This window comes from Nycticebus coucang, chromosome 21, assembly GCF_027406575.1.
Source record: "Nycticebus coucang isolate mNycCou1 chromosome 21, mNycCou1.pri, whole genome shotgun sequence".
Classification (NCBI taxonomy): domain Eukaryota; kingdom Metazoa; phylum Chordata; class Mammalia; order Primates; family Lorisidae; genus Nycticebus; species Nycticebus coucang.
In genome coordinates this window covers 52,862,266-52,875,166 of record NC_069800.1, presented here as the reverse complement: position 1 = coordinate 52,875,166, position 12,901 = coordinate 52,862,266, and the positions used below count along the sequence as shown (strand labels likewise).

The following is a 12,901-nucleotide window of genomic DNA, read 5'->3' as shown; positions in this document are numbered from 1 at the left end:
ATAATGATGTCAATATTAATACCATTATTATGGATTATTAATTATATTCATATTTCACTTTCAAAAGGGTTTAGGTTTAAATGATAAAACATTTAGCTTCTCCTGTGTTAGGAACTTTGGCTTGGGAATCAAACAAAACTGGATCCGAAGTCTAGCTCTGCCACTTCTGAGCTGGGTGAATCTGAGTAAATCATTCACTCATTCATTCATTCGTTCAGTTGACATTTACTGAGAACCTGTTATGTACGAGGCATCATGCTAGATGCTGGAGACTCTATCAAAAGCATGTAGTTAGAAGATAAATAACTGCAAATTGTAGTGGGTGCTATGAAGGAAAGCAGGAGGGGGTTCCATTGTAAAATAATGGGATGAGAGCATTGATTTTGAATTGTTCTGGAAAGAAACAGAGGTAGAGATAAAAGCAGTGGAGGCACACTGGGAATGTCTTCTCCTGAAACCTGAGCTAGGAACAAACTTACCTGTTTGAAGAACTGGAAACAGCCGGCGTGATGGAGCCCTGGTGAGAAGGGAGTAAAATGGGTGTGGAGCAGCTAGAAGGCAGGTGAGGGCCGGATCACAAGGTGTCTTGTCCGGCCTGTTCTGCATTTTGAACTTTTTTATCTGAGAGCAGGGGGCAGCTACTGGAGGGGTTTAAGTTACACAACCTGTCTGTGCTTCAGTTTCCTCCTTTGTAAAACGGCACCTTTCTTAGTAGATTGTTCTGAGGATAAATGAGTTAATATGTGCTAAGTGATGAGAAAGGCACATAGGAAGAACTCAATAATTGTAAGCTACATTCATTAGGAAATGGATAGCAAGAGCAAAAATATAGGCAGAAAGAAAAATTAGGAGATTTTATATAACACCACATAGATGGTCCCAGAAAACAGGTGTAAGTGAGCGCATGGGCCAAATTCAGTCCACTACATGCTTTTGAATGGCTTTTACATTTTTAATTGGCTGGAGAAAAATCAAAAGACAAATAATGTTTTTGATGCATGAAAATTATATGAAATTTCAGTGTCTGCAAATAGTGTTTTATTGGCTACAACCACACCTATCTGATTATATGTATCTATGACTGCTTTCATGCAACAAGGTCAAAGGTACGTGGCTCTTTAGAGAAGAAGTTTGTGGATCCTCAGTCTAGAGCAGCGTTTTTCAACCTTTTTTATCTCATGGCACACTTGAACCTGCAATTAAACTTCCACGGCACACTTAAATTATGTTGATCAAAAAAAAAAAGGTAAAATAAAGAATATACTTCCTATATTCTGAACTGCTTTTGAAAATAATTTAATTAATGATCTTTAAAAATTTTTGTGACACACCTAAGATCCTCTCATGGCATACCAGTGTACTGTGGAACACAAGTTGAACGTCACTGGTCTAGGCAGCTGGCCTTGATGGTCTGAATGAAGGTCGCAGCGGTGGAGATGGAGCGGTAAAGACAATTTTCAAAGTCAGGTGTGGCAGGACTTGCACTGGGTTGGATTTGGGAGTAAGCTACATAGGTGGTGGTTAGTTGGGAAAGGATATGGGAGTCAGGGGTGGTTTATCCACAATTCCATTTTGGACATGGTTTAGACCCATCAATTTCAATAGGCAGTTAGATATGCAATACTAGCACTCAGGGGAGGTGTCTGAGTTTCAGAAATAAATCTGGGAGTCCTTGTATAAACCTGGAATTTAAACCCATGGGAGTTAATGAACTCAAGAAGAGAATGTATAGAGAGAGAGTGTGGAACTCCACCTCTTAGGAGCTGGGTAGAGAAGAATGATCCTGTTAGAGACACAGAGAAGCGGGCAGTGAAGTAAGAGGAAGAGCTGGAGCTGTGGACTAGCACGGAGCCAAGAGACAGGAGTGCTTGAAGAAAGAGCGGTTGGGCGATTATGTCAAATGCTGTGTGATTAGGAACATACTTGGACGAGAGATGTGTCTAGGATCTGGCAAGATCTGATTATTTCAACCAGCACCATCCGATAGAGACAGAATGTGAGTCACATCTGTATTTAAAAACATTTTAGTGGATACATTAAAAAAATTAAAAGAAACATATTAACAAGATATTTTTATATAAATTATTATATAAAATAAATTGACATTCTTTCCTCATACTAAACATTCAAAATCGGCTATGTATTGTACATGAAAAGCACATCTCAGTTTGGTCTTGCCACATTTGAGAAAGTGCCCCCTGGCCCACATGTGTGACTTGGGTCTGCCCTGTTGGAGGCCACGCCAGCTGTGTAGATAACTTACCCTCTGAGCCTCAATCTCTACACCGGCAAAAGGGCTGCTGGAAGGTCTGATCTCCTGAAAGTTGTTGCAAAGAAGAAACACTAGAATTTCATAGAATTCAGAGAAGTGGCTCTTACTGCTATTACCATGCTTGTTCCAAACCTGTAGGCATTTTGTTATTTTTTCCAGATAAAAAATGGGTGTTGTAAGCATTCCAACAATGTAGGGAACATGAAAATCATCTAGAATCTGTCTCCAGTCCTGATATACATCTTTTCTGACTTTTTGGGTTTTTGGCAGTTTTTGGCCAGGGCTGGGTTTGAACCTGCCCTTCTGGCATCTGGGGCCAGCGCCCTACTCCTTTGAGCTACAGGCGCCATCCAATCTTTTCTAACTTTAAAAAAAATGCTTGTCTGCTCTGAATTTTGATCACATTGTTGGTTATATATTTGTCAAAACTCCTTGAACTATGCTCTTACAATGGGTGCATTTTTATTACATGTTAATTACATCTCAATAAAACACAGGCCAATTCACTGAAAAGAACCCTATCAAAACACAGATTTTTTTTTTTTTTTGGCTGGGGCTGGGTTTGAACCCGCCACCTCCGGCATACGGGACTGGCGCCCTACTCAAAACACAGATTTTTTAAACATAAATGTGATCATAGTCAATGTATTATTTTAAAAAACATAATCTGCTTTTTTCCTTTTTGTTGAGTTACAGAAGTTATGCATACTCATACAAATGGAAACAATGCTGAATTGAAAAAGTAAATGCTAATTGTTTTTCATCTACTTATGGCCCACTCCCCAGAGATGGTCACGATGAACAGTTTGGTGTGTATTGTTCCAGATAGGTACACATATCTTAATACACGCATACACACACACACACACGTAACAAAAGATAGGAAGGTACTATAATATGATCACAGGCAACTTGCCATTTTTGACTTATCTTCATTTTTTCTTTTTTTAGACAGAGTTTCCCTCTGTTGCCCAGGCTACAGTACCATGGCCTCAGCCTACCTCACAGCACCCTCATAATCCTGAGTTTAAGCAGTCTTCCTGCCTCAGCCTCCTGAATAACCGGGACTATAGGTGCTTGCCACCAAGCCCAGCTAATTTTTTTTGTTTTCAGTAGAGATGGGTCCTTACTCTTGCTCAGGCTGGTCTTGAACTCCTGAATTCAAGCAATTGTCCTGTCTTGGCCTCTCAGAGTGCTAGGATTATAGGCATGAGCCCCTGCCTAGGCTTAACTTCATTCTTTTTAAATATTGTCTAATGTTCCACAGAATGAGAGCACCTCAATTTATTTAACCAGTTTCTTATTGGATTGTGTCCAGTACTACAAAGACTTGCCTTTTAAATATGCCGAGGGTGGTGGGTTCAAACCCAGCCCCAGCCAAACTGCAACAACAACAACAAAAAAAAACCAAAAAAAAATGGTTTACAAAGTATCTTGGTTGTAACTCTATGTCAATACGTGAAGATCTTTTATATCTTTTTAAAACAGATATAGGGTATTTCCTAATATGGATGGCACAATATTTAAACATGTCCCTAGCAAAAGTCTTTTCTTCTTCTTTTTTTTGTTTGGCTCTTATTGATCATGAACATCCCTGTACATAATCTATGCACAAGAGTTCAATTATTTCCTGAGGATGAATTGCCAGAAGTAAAATAACTGGATCAAGGTGTATTCACAGGTAACATTTTCAGACACGCTGCCAGCTGCCCTCCAGAAGGTGAAACTCCTATATTCCCACTGCCCATGTATGTTTCCGATACCCTCACCAGGGTTTATTCTCCTTTTCAAGTTTTGGCTGTCGGCAGATGAATGGTGCGTGTCTTCCATTAGTGCTTTGATTTTAGTGATATTGACCATCTCTTCCAACTTCTTGGCTATTGAATACTCTTCTTTCCAAATGTGTGAGCTGAGAGAGCTTTTGTTAGCTAGGGGCTCCGGGCTTCACTGAACTTGGAACCAGAACATTCTGGGTTCAAGGCCCATCATCAGAGACCACAGATAGACCACAGGTATACCTGGGCTCTCCTGGTCTGAGTGGGCCACATCATTGTGTGATGAGCTGTCTACCCCAGGAGGGACGCAAACACAGGGGGCTCTTACACGGGTCCAGGTTAGGGTGACTTATGGGGGTTCCGTGAATATTGTGTGGCTCTCAGATTCTTCCCTCTTTGGTCCTTGAGTTGGGTGGACAAGCATTTGTCTGGGCTCCAGCAGCATCCAAATGCCCCCAGGGAGCTGTGGGTAAAGGGCTTTGGCATCGTGCTGGGTGCAGCACAGGATGGAGCCCAGTGGCACAGCCTCCAACAGGGCCCCCTTCACAGCAGGTCTAATGCCCTTCCACAAATCCTCAGCTGCAAATCTGCCAACCTGTGCCTGCTGAGACGCCCGGGTCACATGCTTCGGGGCCTTCTCATTTGTAGGTTTCTTTCTGATGCTGTCACCGGAGTGGCCATTGTCATCATTTTGTTCTTCTTCCCATCCCAGAAGCCCTCTCTCAAGTGGTGGTTTGACTTCAAAGGTAAGGTGGCCAGGGCTGGGGTCTTGGTGGGCTCAGGGAGGACTGTGGCATGGCCCGTGGTAATGCAGCGGCCTGGAGCAGCTGATGGTGGTGACCACATGACCCTGCCTGCTCTCCCCTTTTGCTGTCTGAGCAGTCACCTTGTCCGGGAACTTAGGGCTGCCCAAAGTGACAGCCCACAACAGGGGTTAGCAGTCTTCGAGCCAAATCCAGCTGTTGCCTGTTTTTGTACAGCCTATTAGCTGAACACAGTTTCCACATTTTTCAACAGTTGAAAAAAATCAAAAAGAAAAATATTTCACGAATCGTGAAAGTGATGTGAAATTCATATTTCAGCATCCCATAAAAGAAGTTTTGCATTTCCTCAAGACATTTGTGGCAATTTATTTTCTTCAGTTATATAAGAGCCTACACAATAGCGTCAATTTTGCCTCTTGGCCCACAAAACCAAAAATATTTACTTTCTGGCTCTTTACAGAAAAATGTGGCTGACCTTCTGGCCCAAAGCAGGAGAGGCACCTCGGATGCCTAAGGAGCCAGGCATGAGGAACCCACGGGGGGTTTCAACGGAATAGGAAGTGGTGGGGCTGAGACAGAATGGCCTAAAGTTCAAATTCAGTTCTTAAAAAATCACCAAGCCCCCCACCCCCCAACCAAAATGTCCATTGGGTTGTAGCCCCGCTGGGTTTCCCATAGATGTCTGTCACAAGGTAACATGGACACCTGCTGCCTGGACAGAGGCCACACCCTGCACCTCTCTTCCTGGGGAGGTGGGGTAAGCTCTGGATTAGGAGTCAGGAATAGTTTATCTTTCAACTACGTTGTCGGGAAAAAAAATAGGGCGTTTTGCAGAGAGCCCCGGCCATGGGAGAGTCGAGGTTTAAGTTTGGGGAGGACGGCGTGAGGCTTTGAGGGGAGACAAATAGCTCCCAGGGCTCCATCAACACCGGTCCGCCTGTGGCACAGATGGGGGCTTAGCTCACATGCAGTTGAGCGGCATCCAGCTTTCCCTCCAGCTCCATTTCCTTATCTGTCCCTCAGCTGGCTGCCCTCATCTTTCCTTCTGCTTGTCACCTCATAGTGTTCGCAGCCTTCTGGCTTCTGCTTCGTTTTCTCGTGTCTTCTTCGTAACATCTACTCTCTGCTAGTGTCACTTCCTCACACAGCTTCAGCTCACCCCTGCCCCACCTGTGTCACACCGCCTCACTCTCCGTCTGTCCCTTCACCTCTGGGAGTTCTTCTCTGGCTCCCACTTTGGAGAGTGACAGCCACTCGGTCTGGCCTGTTTTGATCTGTCTCACAGCCCCGGGGATTCCTGGCCAGCCCGTGATTGGCTGCCCTCACTCAGCTGCCCCTCCATCTGTCACCTGTGGGTGAACTCCTAATGCACTTCAGCATAGAGGACAGGAGTCTCAGTTCTGTTACTAATTTGTTGGGTGACCTCAAAGAAGTTCTTATATTCTCTGGGCCTTCCCACTGAGAACATGAGGATCCATTAGAGGCCATCCACTGAGGGCTTTTAGAAGTTTTATAGATCAGGTTTTGTCATCTTAAATGCCTACAGAGAGGTCGGAGCGGACTGGGTGCAGGAAGATGTGTCTCATGAAACACATGTCCCTCCATGGCTATCTTGCCTTTCACATTTTTTTTTAAAGGCAGAGTCCCACTTTATTGCTGTGGCATCACAGCTCACAGCAACCTCACACTCTTGGGCTCAAGTGATTCTCTTGCCTCAGCCTCCTGAGTAGCTGGGACTACTGGTGCCTGCCACAACGCCTGGCTATTTTTAGAGACAGGGTCTCACTCTTACGCAGGATGACCTCGAACTCCTGAGCTCAAGCAATCCACTCTCCTCCGCTTCCCAGAGTGCTAAGATTACAGGCGTGAGCCATTGTGCCCGGCCTCTTTTACTTGTGAAACAGAGACTAGTTTCTGTATTATAAGGAAGATAGCAGCTGAGGACAGCAAATGTCAAGATCCTCAGTGTCATAGCGTGGTGGGATCTGTGAAAAACTGGTGAGCCAATGTCCACTTGAAGAGGACAGATGCTTCTGGGTCTCCAGTGATTGTCACCAGGCAGGAAAACAGGACTAGTTTAGTCACATTTGCTGGTTTTTCAAAAGAAGCAAAGTCTGTATTGTCACATGAAATCTCCCTGATTTTAAATGTTGGCCACTAATTCAAATTGAAAAACAAATGCTGTGTGGGCCAACTGCAGCAGCACTAAAAAACATGTGTGTGGGGTCTGGTCGTCAGAGTGTCAGAGGGCCACCTCAGTGGAGGAGTCCCTGAGCTGGAATTTCCAGCCTTGCCTGCTGGGCAGTGGCGGCTCTGTGGGCACTGCCCACCCTTTGGCCACCAGCTGACCTGTGAAGTTCTGGCGAAGGTGACACTTTCTAGGATTCAGCACTCAGGACTCACGTGGGGCCTTAGAAGGTGGTCACGGTTTCTATGGAGAGAAAGTACCAGGCACTGTGTTCATGGTTGACAAATGGAGGGTGACACTGGCGATGGTGAGGACTCATGTCCTTATAAGCTCTGTGTCCTCATAACTTCACAACTCACTCCAACACTTCATTCAAGACTCTGTCCAAAGGCCGCCTCCCAGGGAAGCCTTCCCTGACTCTACCAGCTAGAAGAGCCTTTCTTTTTCGCTCTTTATTCTGTTACCGTATTTTCTTTTTCTTTGTAGCGCATTTATTTGTTTATTACCTGTTTTCCCAGATGAATGTAAGTTTTCTGGGGAGAGGAATTTTCACTGTTTTGACCACTTCTGTATCCCCACTGCCTGGAACAGTGCTTGAAACACAGTGGGAAGAACTCAATACATATTCGTTAAACAAATAACTAAGGTCTTTCTCTGGGCTAAGGCGCTGGGTAGAGTCCTTCCAACAGAGGGGCCCTTTTCTTCTGGCCGGTAAGTCTCTGAGGGAAGTGCTGTTACCCCATTTTTCAGATGAGGAAACTGAGTCTCAGAGAGCTAGAGCCACTGGTCCAAGTCCACAGCTGAGCTAGGATTCCAATTTAGTTCAAAGCATGTACTTGGAGCTGCTGCTGTAGAATAAAGTCAAGCTGGAAGTGGGAAATCCACATAGGTGGAGGCTGTGAAGCAAGGGCACAGTTGGGTGGGAAAATAATAAAAACAAGAATAGCTAATGTTAACCGAGGGCATGGCATGTGACAGCAGTTTCCAAAAACCTTCGTCATTTCATCTGCGTGACATGAGACTATGCTCATGCCACCGCCCTCCTCCCATCTCAACCTTGCCTTCTATGTGGGGCAAGTCACTTTACCTTTTCAGACCTCTTGTACCCCTTTAGTGAAATAATATTTATCTCTGGCAGGCAGGGGGCTGGGCCACCTGCCATCTCAGGTTGCCCCTTCTGGTTCTGGGCTTACTCGTGTGTTACATTTGGACCAAGAATCCCCTGGCAGCACGTAACACCTGCACTGTACATTTGCACGTGTGTGCTATGTACACCTGTGGGCTGCATGCACCTGTGGGCTGTGCACACCTGTGGGCTGCACACACCTGTGGGCTGCGTGCACCTGTGGGCTGTGCACACCTGTGGGCTGCATGCACCTGTGGGCTATACACACCTGTGGGCTGCACACACCTGTGGGCTGCACATACCTGGGGGTTGCATGCACCTGTGGGCTGTGTATACCTGTGGGTGGCATACACCTGTGGGCTCTATACACCTGTGGACTGGGTACACCTGTGGGCTACATGCTAGCTGATGGAAGGATTTCATTAAGTAGCTTTTATTGTATTTATTTCCTGAAGATAACATCTTATTTTGGATAAACTACAGTGTAAAATTTGGGGAAAAGCTAAAAAACAGAAGCAAAATGTCAGTGATTCCTTGATCAGGAAGTGTCCTGGGAGGTGGTAACTGCCAGGAAGGGACCAGACCTGTCCTTTCTGCCTCCCTGGCCACAGCCTGCAGAGAAAAATCCCTTTTCTGGAGTGTTTACTCTGCACCAACCATTGGACTGAATGTGTCACACACATCATTTGACAAATACCTATGGGGTAACTATCAGGTGCCAGACACTGTTGTGGACACTGGGGATGCAAGTGTCAACTTAACCAAAATGCCCCCTCCACCTGTGGGTCCATAATTGCCTCTGTCAATGTTCCTGGGAACCCTCTAGCTACTATTTTCACGTCATGTGTTGGCTCAGGAAATGGTGATCAGAGAGGTAAGGTCACTTTTCAAGGGCACGCAGTGGGACCAGGACTTGGTCTGTCTCTGGGCCTAACTTTCAACCCAGAGAGAGCAAATCTGGCCCCACACTTGCTTTTGTAAACAGAATTTTCTTTACAACAGTCCCCATTTGCTAATGCGTGGTCTGGGGCTGCTTCCATGCTACAAAGACAGACTAGTTACAACAGAGATTGTGAGTGTGGCTGTAAAGCCTAAAATATTCACTTTCTAACCCTAACAGAAAAAGTTGGCTGATCCGCTCCCCATTCTAATCAAATGCATCGCCTCTTTTAAGGAAATAAAAAAACCATTCTGTAATTTCATCGGCCAAAGATACCCTTAGTTTCTATTCTGAGTTTCCTTCCTCTTTTGTTCCTCTCTGTACATGTTCAAATACAAAGAAAGCCTTTTCTTTTATAAATGAGAGTAAAAATAGCACCCGCACAAAAGGGCTGTTGGGAGATTTAAATGACATCCTGGATGTGGAGTTGTAGAAACTTCTTCAACTGTGGGAGTCAGGAAAATTACTTTCATCCCGAGTAGAGCAGACACCCCAGCATGATGCTCCTAGGCTTTTACTCTAAAGCTCCAAATCAGATGCTGGAGCCAGCCATTGGCTTCCTGGGGTCCCCGAGTCTCCCCACAAAATGGGCCTGTGGGGCTGCTGGCCCCTTCCTGAGGCTGAGTGGCCCTGAGTGTGCTGGGTATCTCTTTCTGCCCAGCTCCCAGCACGGAGACAGAACCCTTACTGACCTGGAAGAAGGCCCAGGAGACAGTGCCTTGGAACATCATCCTTCTCCTGGGAGGAGGCTTCGCCATGGCCAAAGGCTGTGAGGTAAGACGAGGGTGGGAGGGAGCAGGAGCAGCTGGTGGGCTATAGGCCCCGGGAGATGTGGGCAGGTCCAGTCCCAGCTCCTTCAGGATCAGAGCAAGGACCTTGCAGGCATGGCCAGCTTCTTCATTCATTAAATTAATCTGATCACATGGGCCCACATTCAGAGGGAAAAAGGCATAATCTGGACCCTCATGGAGCTTATGATGGGCATAATATTAATACTAATATGTCATGACTTAGGGATCTGTGAGTACAGAGGAATAACAATGTTTTATACCCGCCCCAGGCCGAGGACTGTTCAACATGGTTAACACACATTAACTCATTTAAACCTCCCAATGAAGTTAATGAGGTAGATACTGTTATTACCCCCACTCTATAGATAAGGAACTCGAGACACAGAGAGGTGAAGCAACTTGCCTAATGTCACACAGCTATGGAATCAGGATTAGAAGCCAGGCAGTTTGACTCTAGAATCCATGCTCTTAACCACTGTGATATGAGTGCTAGATAGGAATATTAATAGATTAGTGTTATTTTTAATGTTATTCCAGAGGGCTCTGTGAGCTCAGAGTCGGGGCTAGGACTAGAGTGGGGAAGATGACGCACATTGAGTGCAGAATTTCAGGAAGTGCTCGCTCTCGGGGGTGTGCAAGTGCAGGTCAGCCGGCCCTGCTCAGGGACAGAGCAACCTCAGTGTTCAACATATATCAATGTATTTTCTTATTTAAATCCTCACGCTGACCCTGAGAACTGGGTAGTTTTTTTATCCCCATTTCACAGGTAGGAAAATTGAGGCATGAAAAATCAATCAACCCGCCTAAAGTCATACAAATGTACTCTGTGTGGGAGCTAGGATTCAAACTCTCTGATTTCAGAGCCTGACCTTCTAATAGTTTATTCCAGGGAATTTCACACATGCCAGGTATTGCTTGATGCACTTTGTGAATATTAACTCGGTTAATCTTCATAAACACCACTGAAATAGATACTATTACTGTCCCATTTTAAAGATGGGGAAATGGAGGTAAAAGGGGGCTAAATAGCTAAATGTGCAGCCTGGAGATGGTAGAGGCAGGCTTCACAGCCCGACCCCTGAGTCTGTCCTTGTAACCCAAGGCATTCAAAACCACAACAAATTAGGGCCAATCTGAAATTAAGATGCAAGAAACCTGAAATTACTTTACATTTCTTTTTTTTTAATACAATTTTAATTTTCAGTTTCAATTAAAATTACAGTGTAGGACACTTGTTAACTGTAATACTGGCCAGAAGCCCAGGCTTGGGGATCTCAGTACCTAGATTCAAAGGTGGGCTCTGCTGCCCCTCGCTGGGCCACTTTGGGCAGGTTTCTTAACCATTTATAAATTGGTTTTATAAATTGAGGATCAAAGTCCTTACTCTAAGGGGTTGTTGGAAGGAATTAAAGAGGATAAGAAATGGCCCAACACCTAGCCACTACGCGCTAAGAACTGTATGTATACGGTTCATTGAATTGTCACAGTGTGGGCTTCCAAGAAGCAGACTGGGATGGAGATGAGCAAAGAGGGGCTTCATTAGGTTGTACCGTCAGTGTCACTACCTGTGCACGGGAGAGGACAGAGGGAGAGGTGAGGATGGAGTCAGACCCAACGCCACAGGAGCACTGGGGCCGAGGGAGCCTGACTGGTTGGAGGTAGCTAGGCCATTGCATCTCAGCGTTCATCCATCAGTCTGCGGACACCAGCTGCCCCAGGAGTGGGTGTGACCTTGGGTGAAGTAACTCTCAAGATCAAAGAAAGCCCCTGAGCTGGGGCAACAAGGCCTCCACTGAAAGGATCTGGGTGGCATATTCAGGTTTTCTGCACAGGTACTCTTTTGTACAAAATTTATTTTATTCATTTTAAAAAGTTGTACAATGGTATAGACTTAAAAGGGAACCAAGGGATGGATGGGTAGAAGTACTGTTTTTGTCTCCATTTTAGGAATCCTGAGGCCCAGAGAGGTTAAGTAACTGATTCTAGGTAACACAGGTCATTGGCAGCAGAGCTATAATTTGAACACATGTCAGTCTTGCTTTTCATACTGCTGCTCCCCACTGGGAGTGTATCAGGGAAGGCTTCTTGAAGGAAGTGACAGGTTATCCAGGTCTTTTTCTTTTTTTTTTTTGAGACTCACTATGTCACCCTCAGTAGAGTGCTATGGCGTCACAGCTCACAGCAACCTCTTAACTCTTGGGCTTAAGCGATCCTCTTGCCTCAGCCTCCCAAGTAGCTGGGACTACAGGCGCCTGTCACAACGCCTGGCTATTTTTTTGGTTGCAGTTGTCATTGTTGTTTGGCAGGCCCAGGCCGGGTTCAAACCCTGGGAGCTACAGGCAGCCCAGGAATGGGTGTAATCTTGGGTGAAGCAGCTCGCAGGTTATCCAAGTCTTGAAGAGGCCATGCAGTGGAATGGAGCCACACCATTTGGGTTGGAATCATGGATCTCCCACTTCCTACGTGTACAATCTTTGTCAAGTTGCTAAACCTCTCTGGGCCTCAGTTCCCTCATCTGTAAAATGGGAGCAACAGCGGTACCCACCTGGTAGAGCTCTCACAACAGTTAAATGAATCAATATTTAAAGAGAACTTAGAACACGGCTTGACACAGTTGGGTATTATGATCGGATGTTGAAAAGGGAAAATCAGGCTCAGCACCTATAGCTCAGTGGCTAGAGCGCCAGCCACATACACTGGGGCTTACAAGTTTGAACCCAGCCTGGACTGCCAAACAACAATGACAACTATAACAAGAAAATAGCTGGGCACTGTGGCGGGCGCCTATAGTCCAAGCTACTTGGGAGGCTGAGGCAAGAGAATTGCTTAAGCCCAAGAGTTTGAGGTTGCTGTGAGCTGTGATGCCACAGCACTCTACCAAGATTGACATAGTGAGACTCTGTCTCAAAAAGGAAGGAAGGAAGGAAGGCAGGAAAGAAGGAAGGTAGGAAAAAGAAAGAAAGAAAAGGGAAATGACACAGAGGTTCATGGCCTGAGCAGCTCTGTGGAAATGGTGCTATTTACCACAGTGATCTGAACCCGGCC

The 12,901-nt window shown here is 45.5% G+C and overlaps 1 protein-coding gene across 3 annotated transcripts in view; it reads left to right on the top strand.

Annotated features, from left to right (window-relative positions):
* The window catches only part of SLC13A3 (solute carrier family 13 member 3), an 86,431-nt gene that overhangs the window by 58,887 nt on the left and 14,643 nt on the right, over positions 1 to 12,901 (top strand). For all 3 annotated transcript variants that reach the window (XM_053574629.1, XM_053574628.1, XM_053574627.1), the window contains 2 exons: positions 4,696 to 4,793; positions 9,727 to 9,839. In XM_053574629.1, coding sequence (XP_053430604.1) covers positions 4,696 to 4,793; positions 9,727 to 9,839 — 211 coding nt within the window. The remainder of the gene's footprint in view (positions 1 to 4,695; positions 4,794 to 9,726; positions 9,840 to 12,901) is intronic.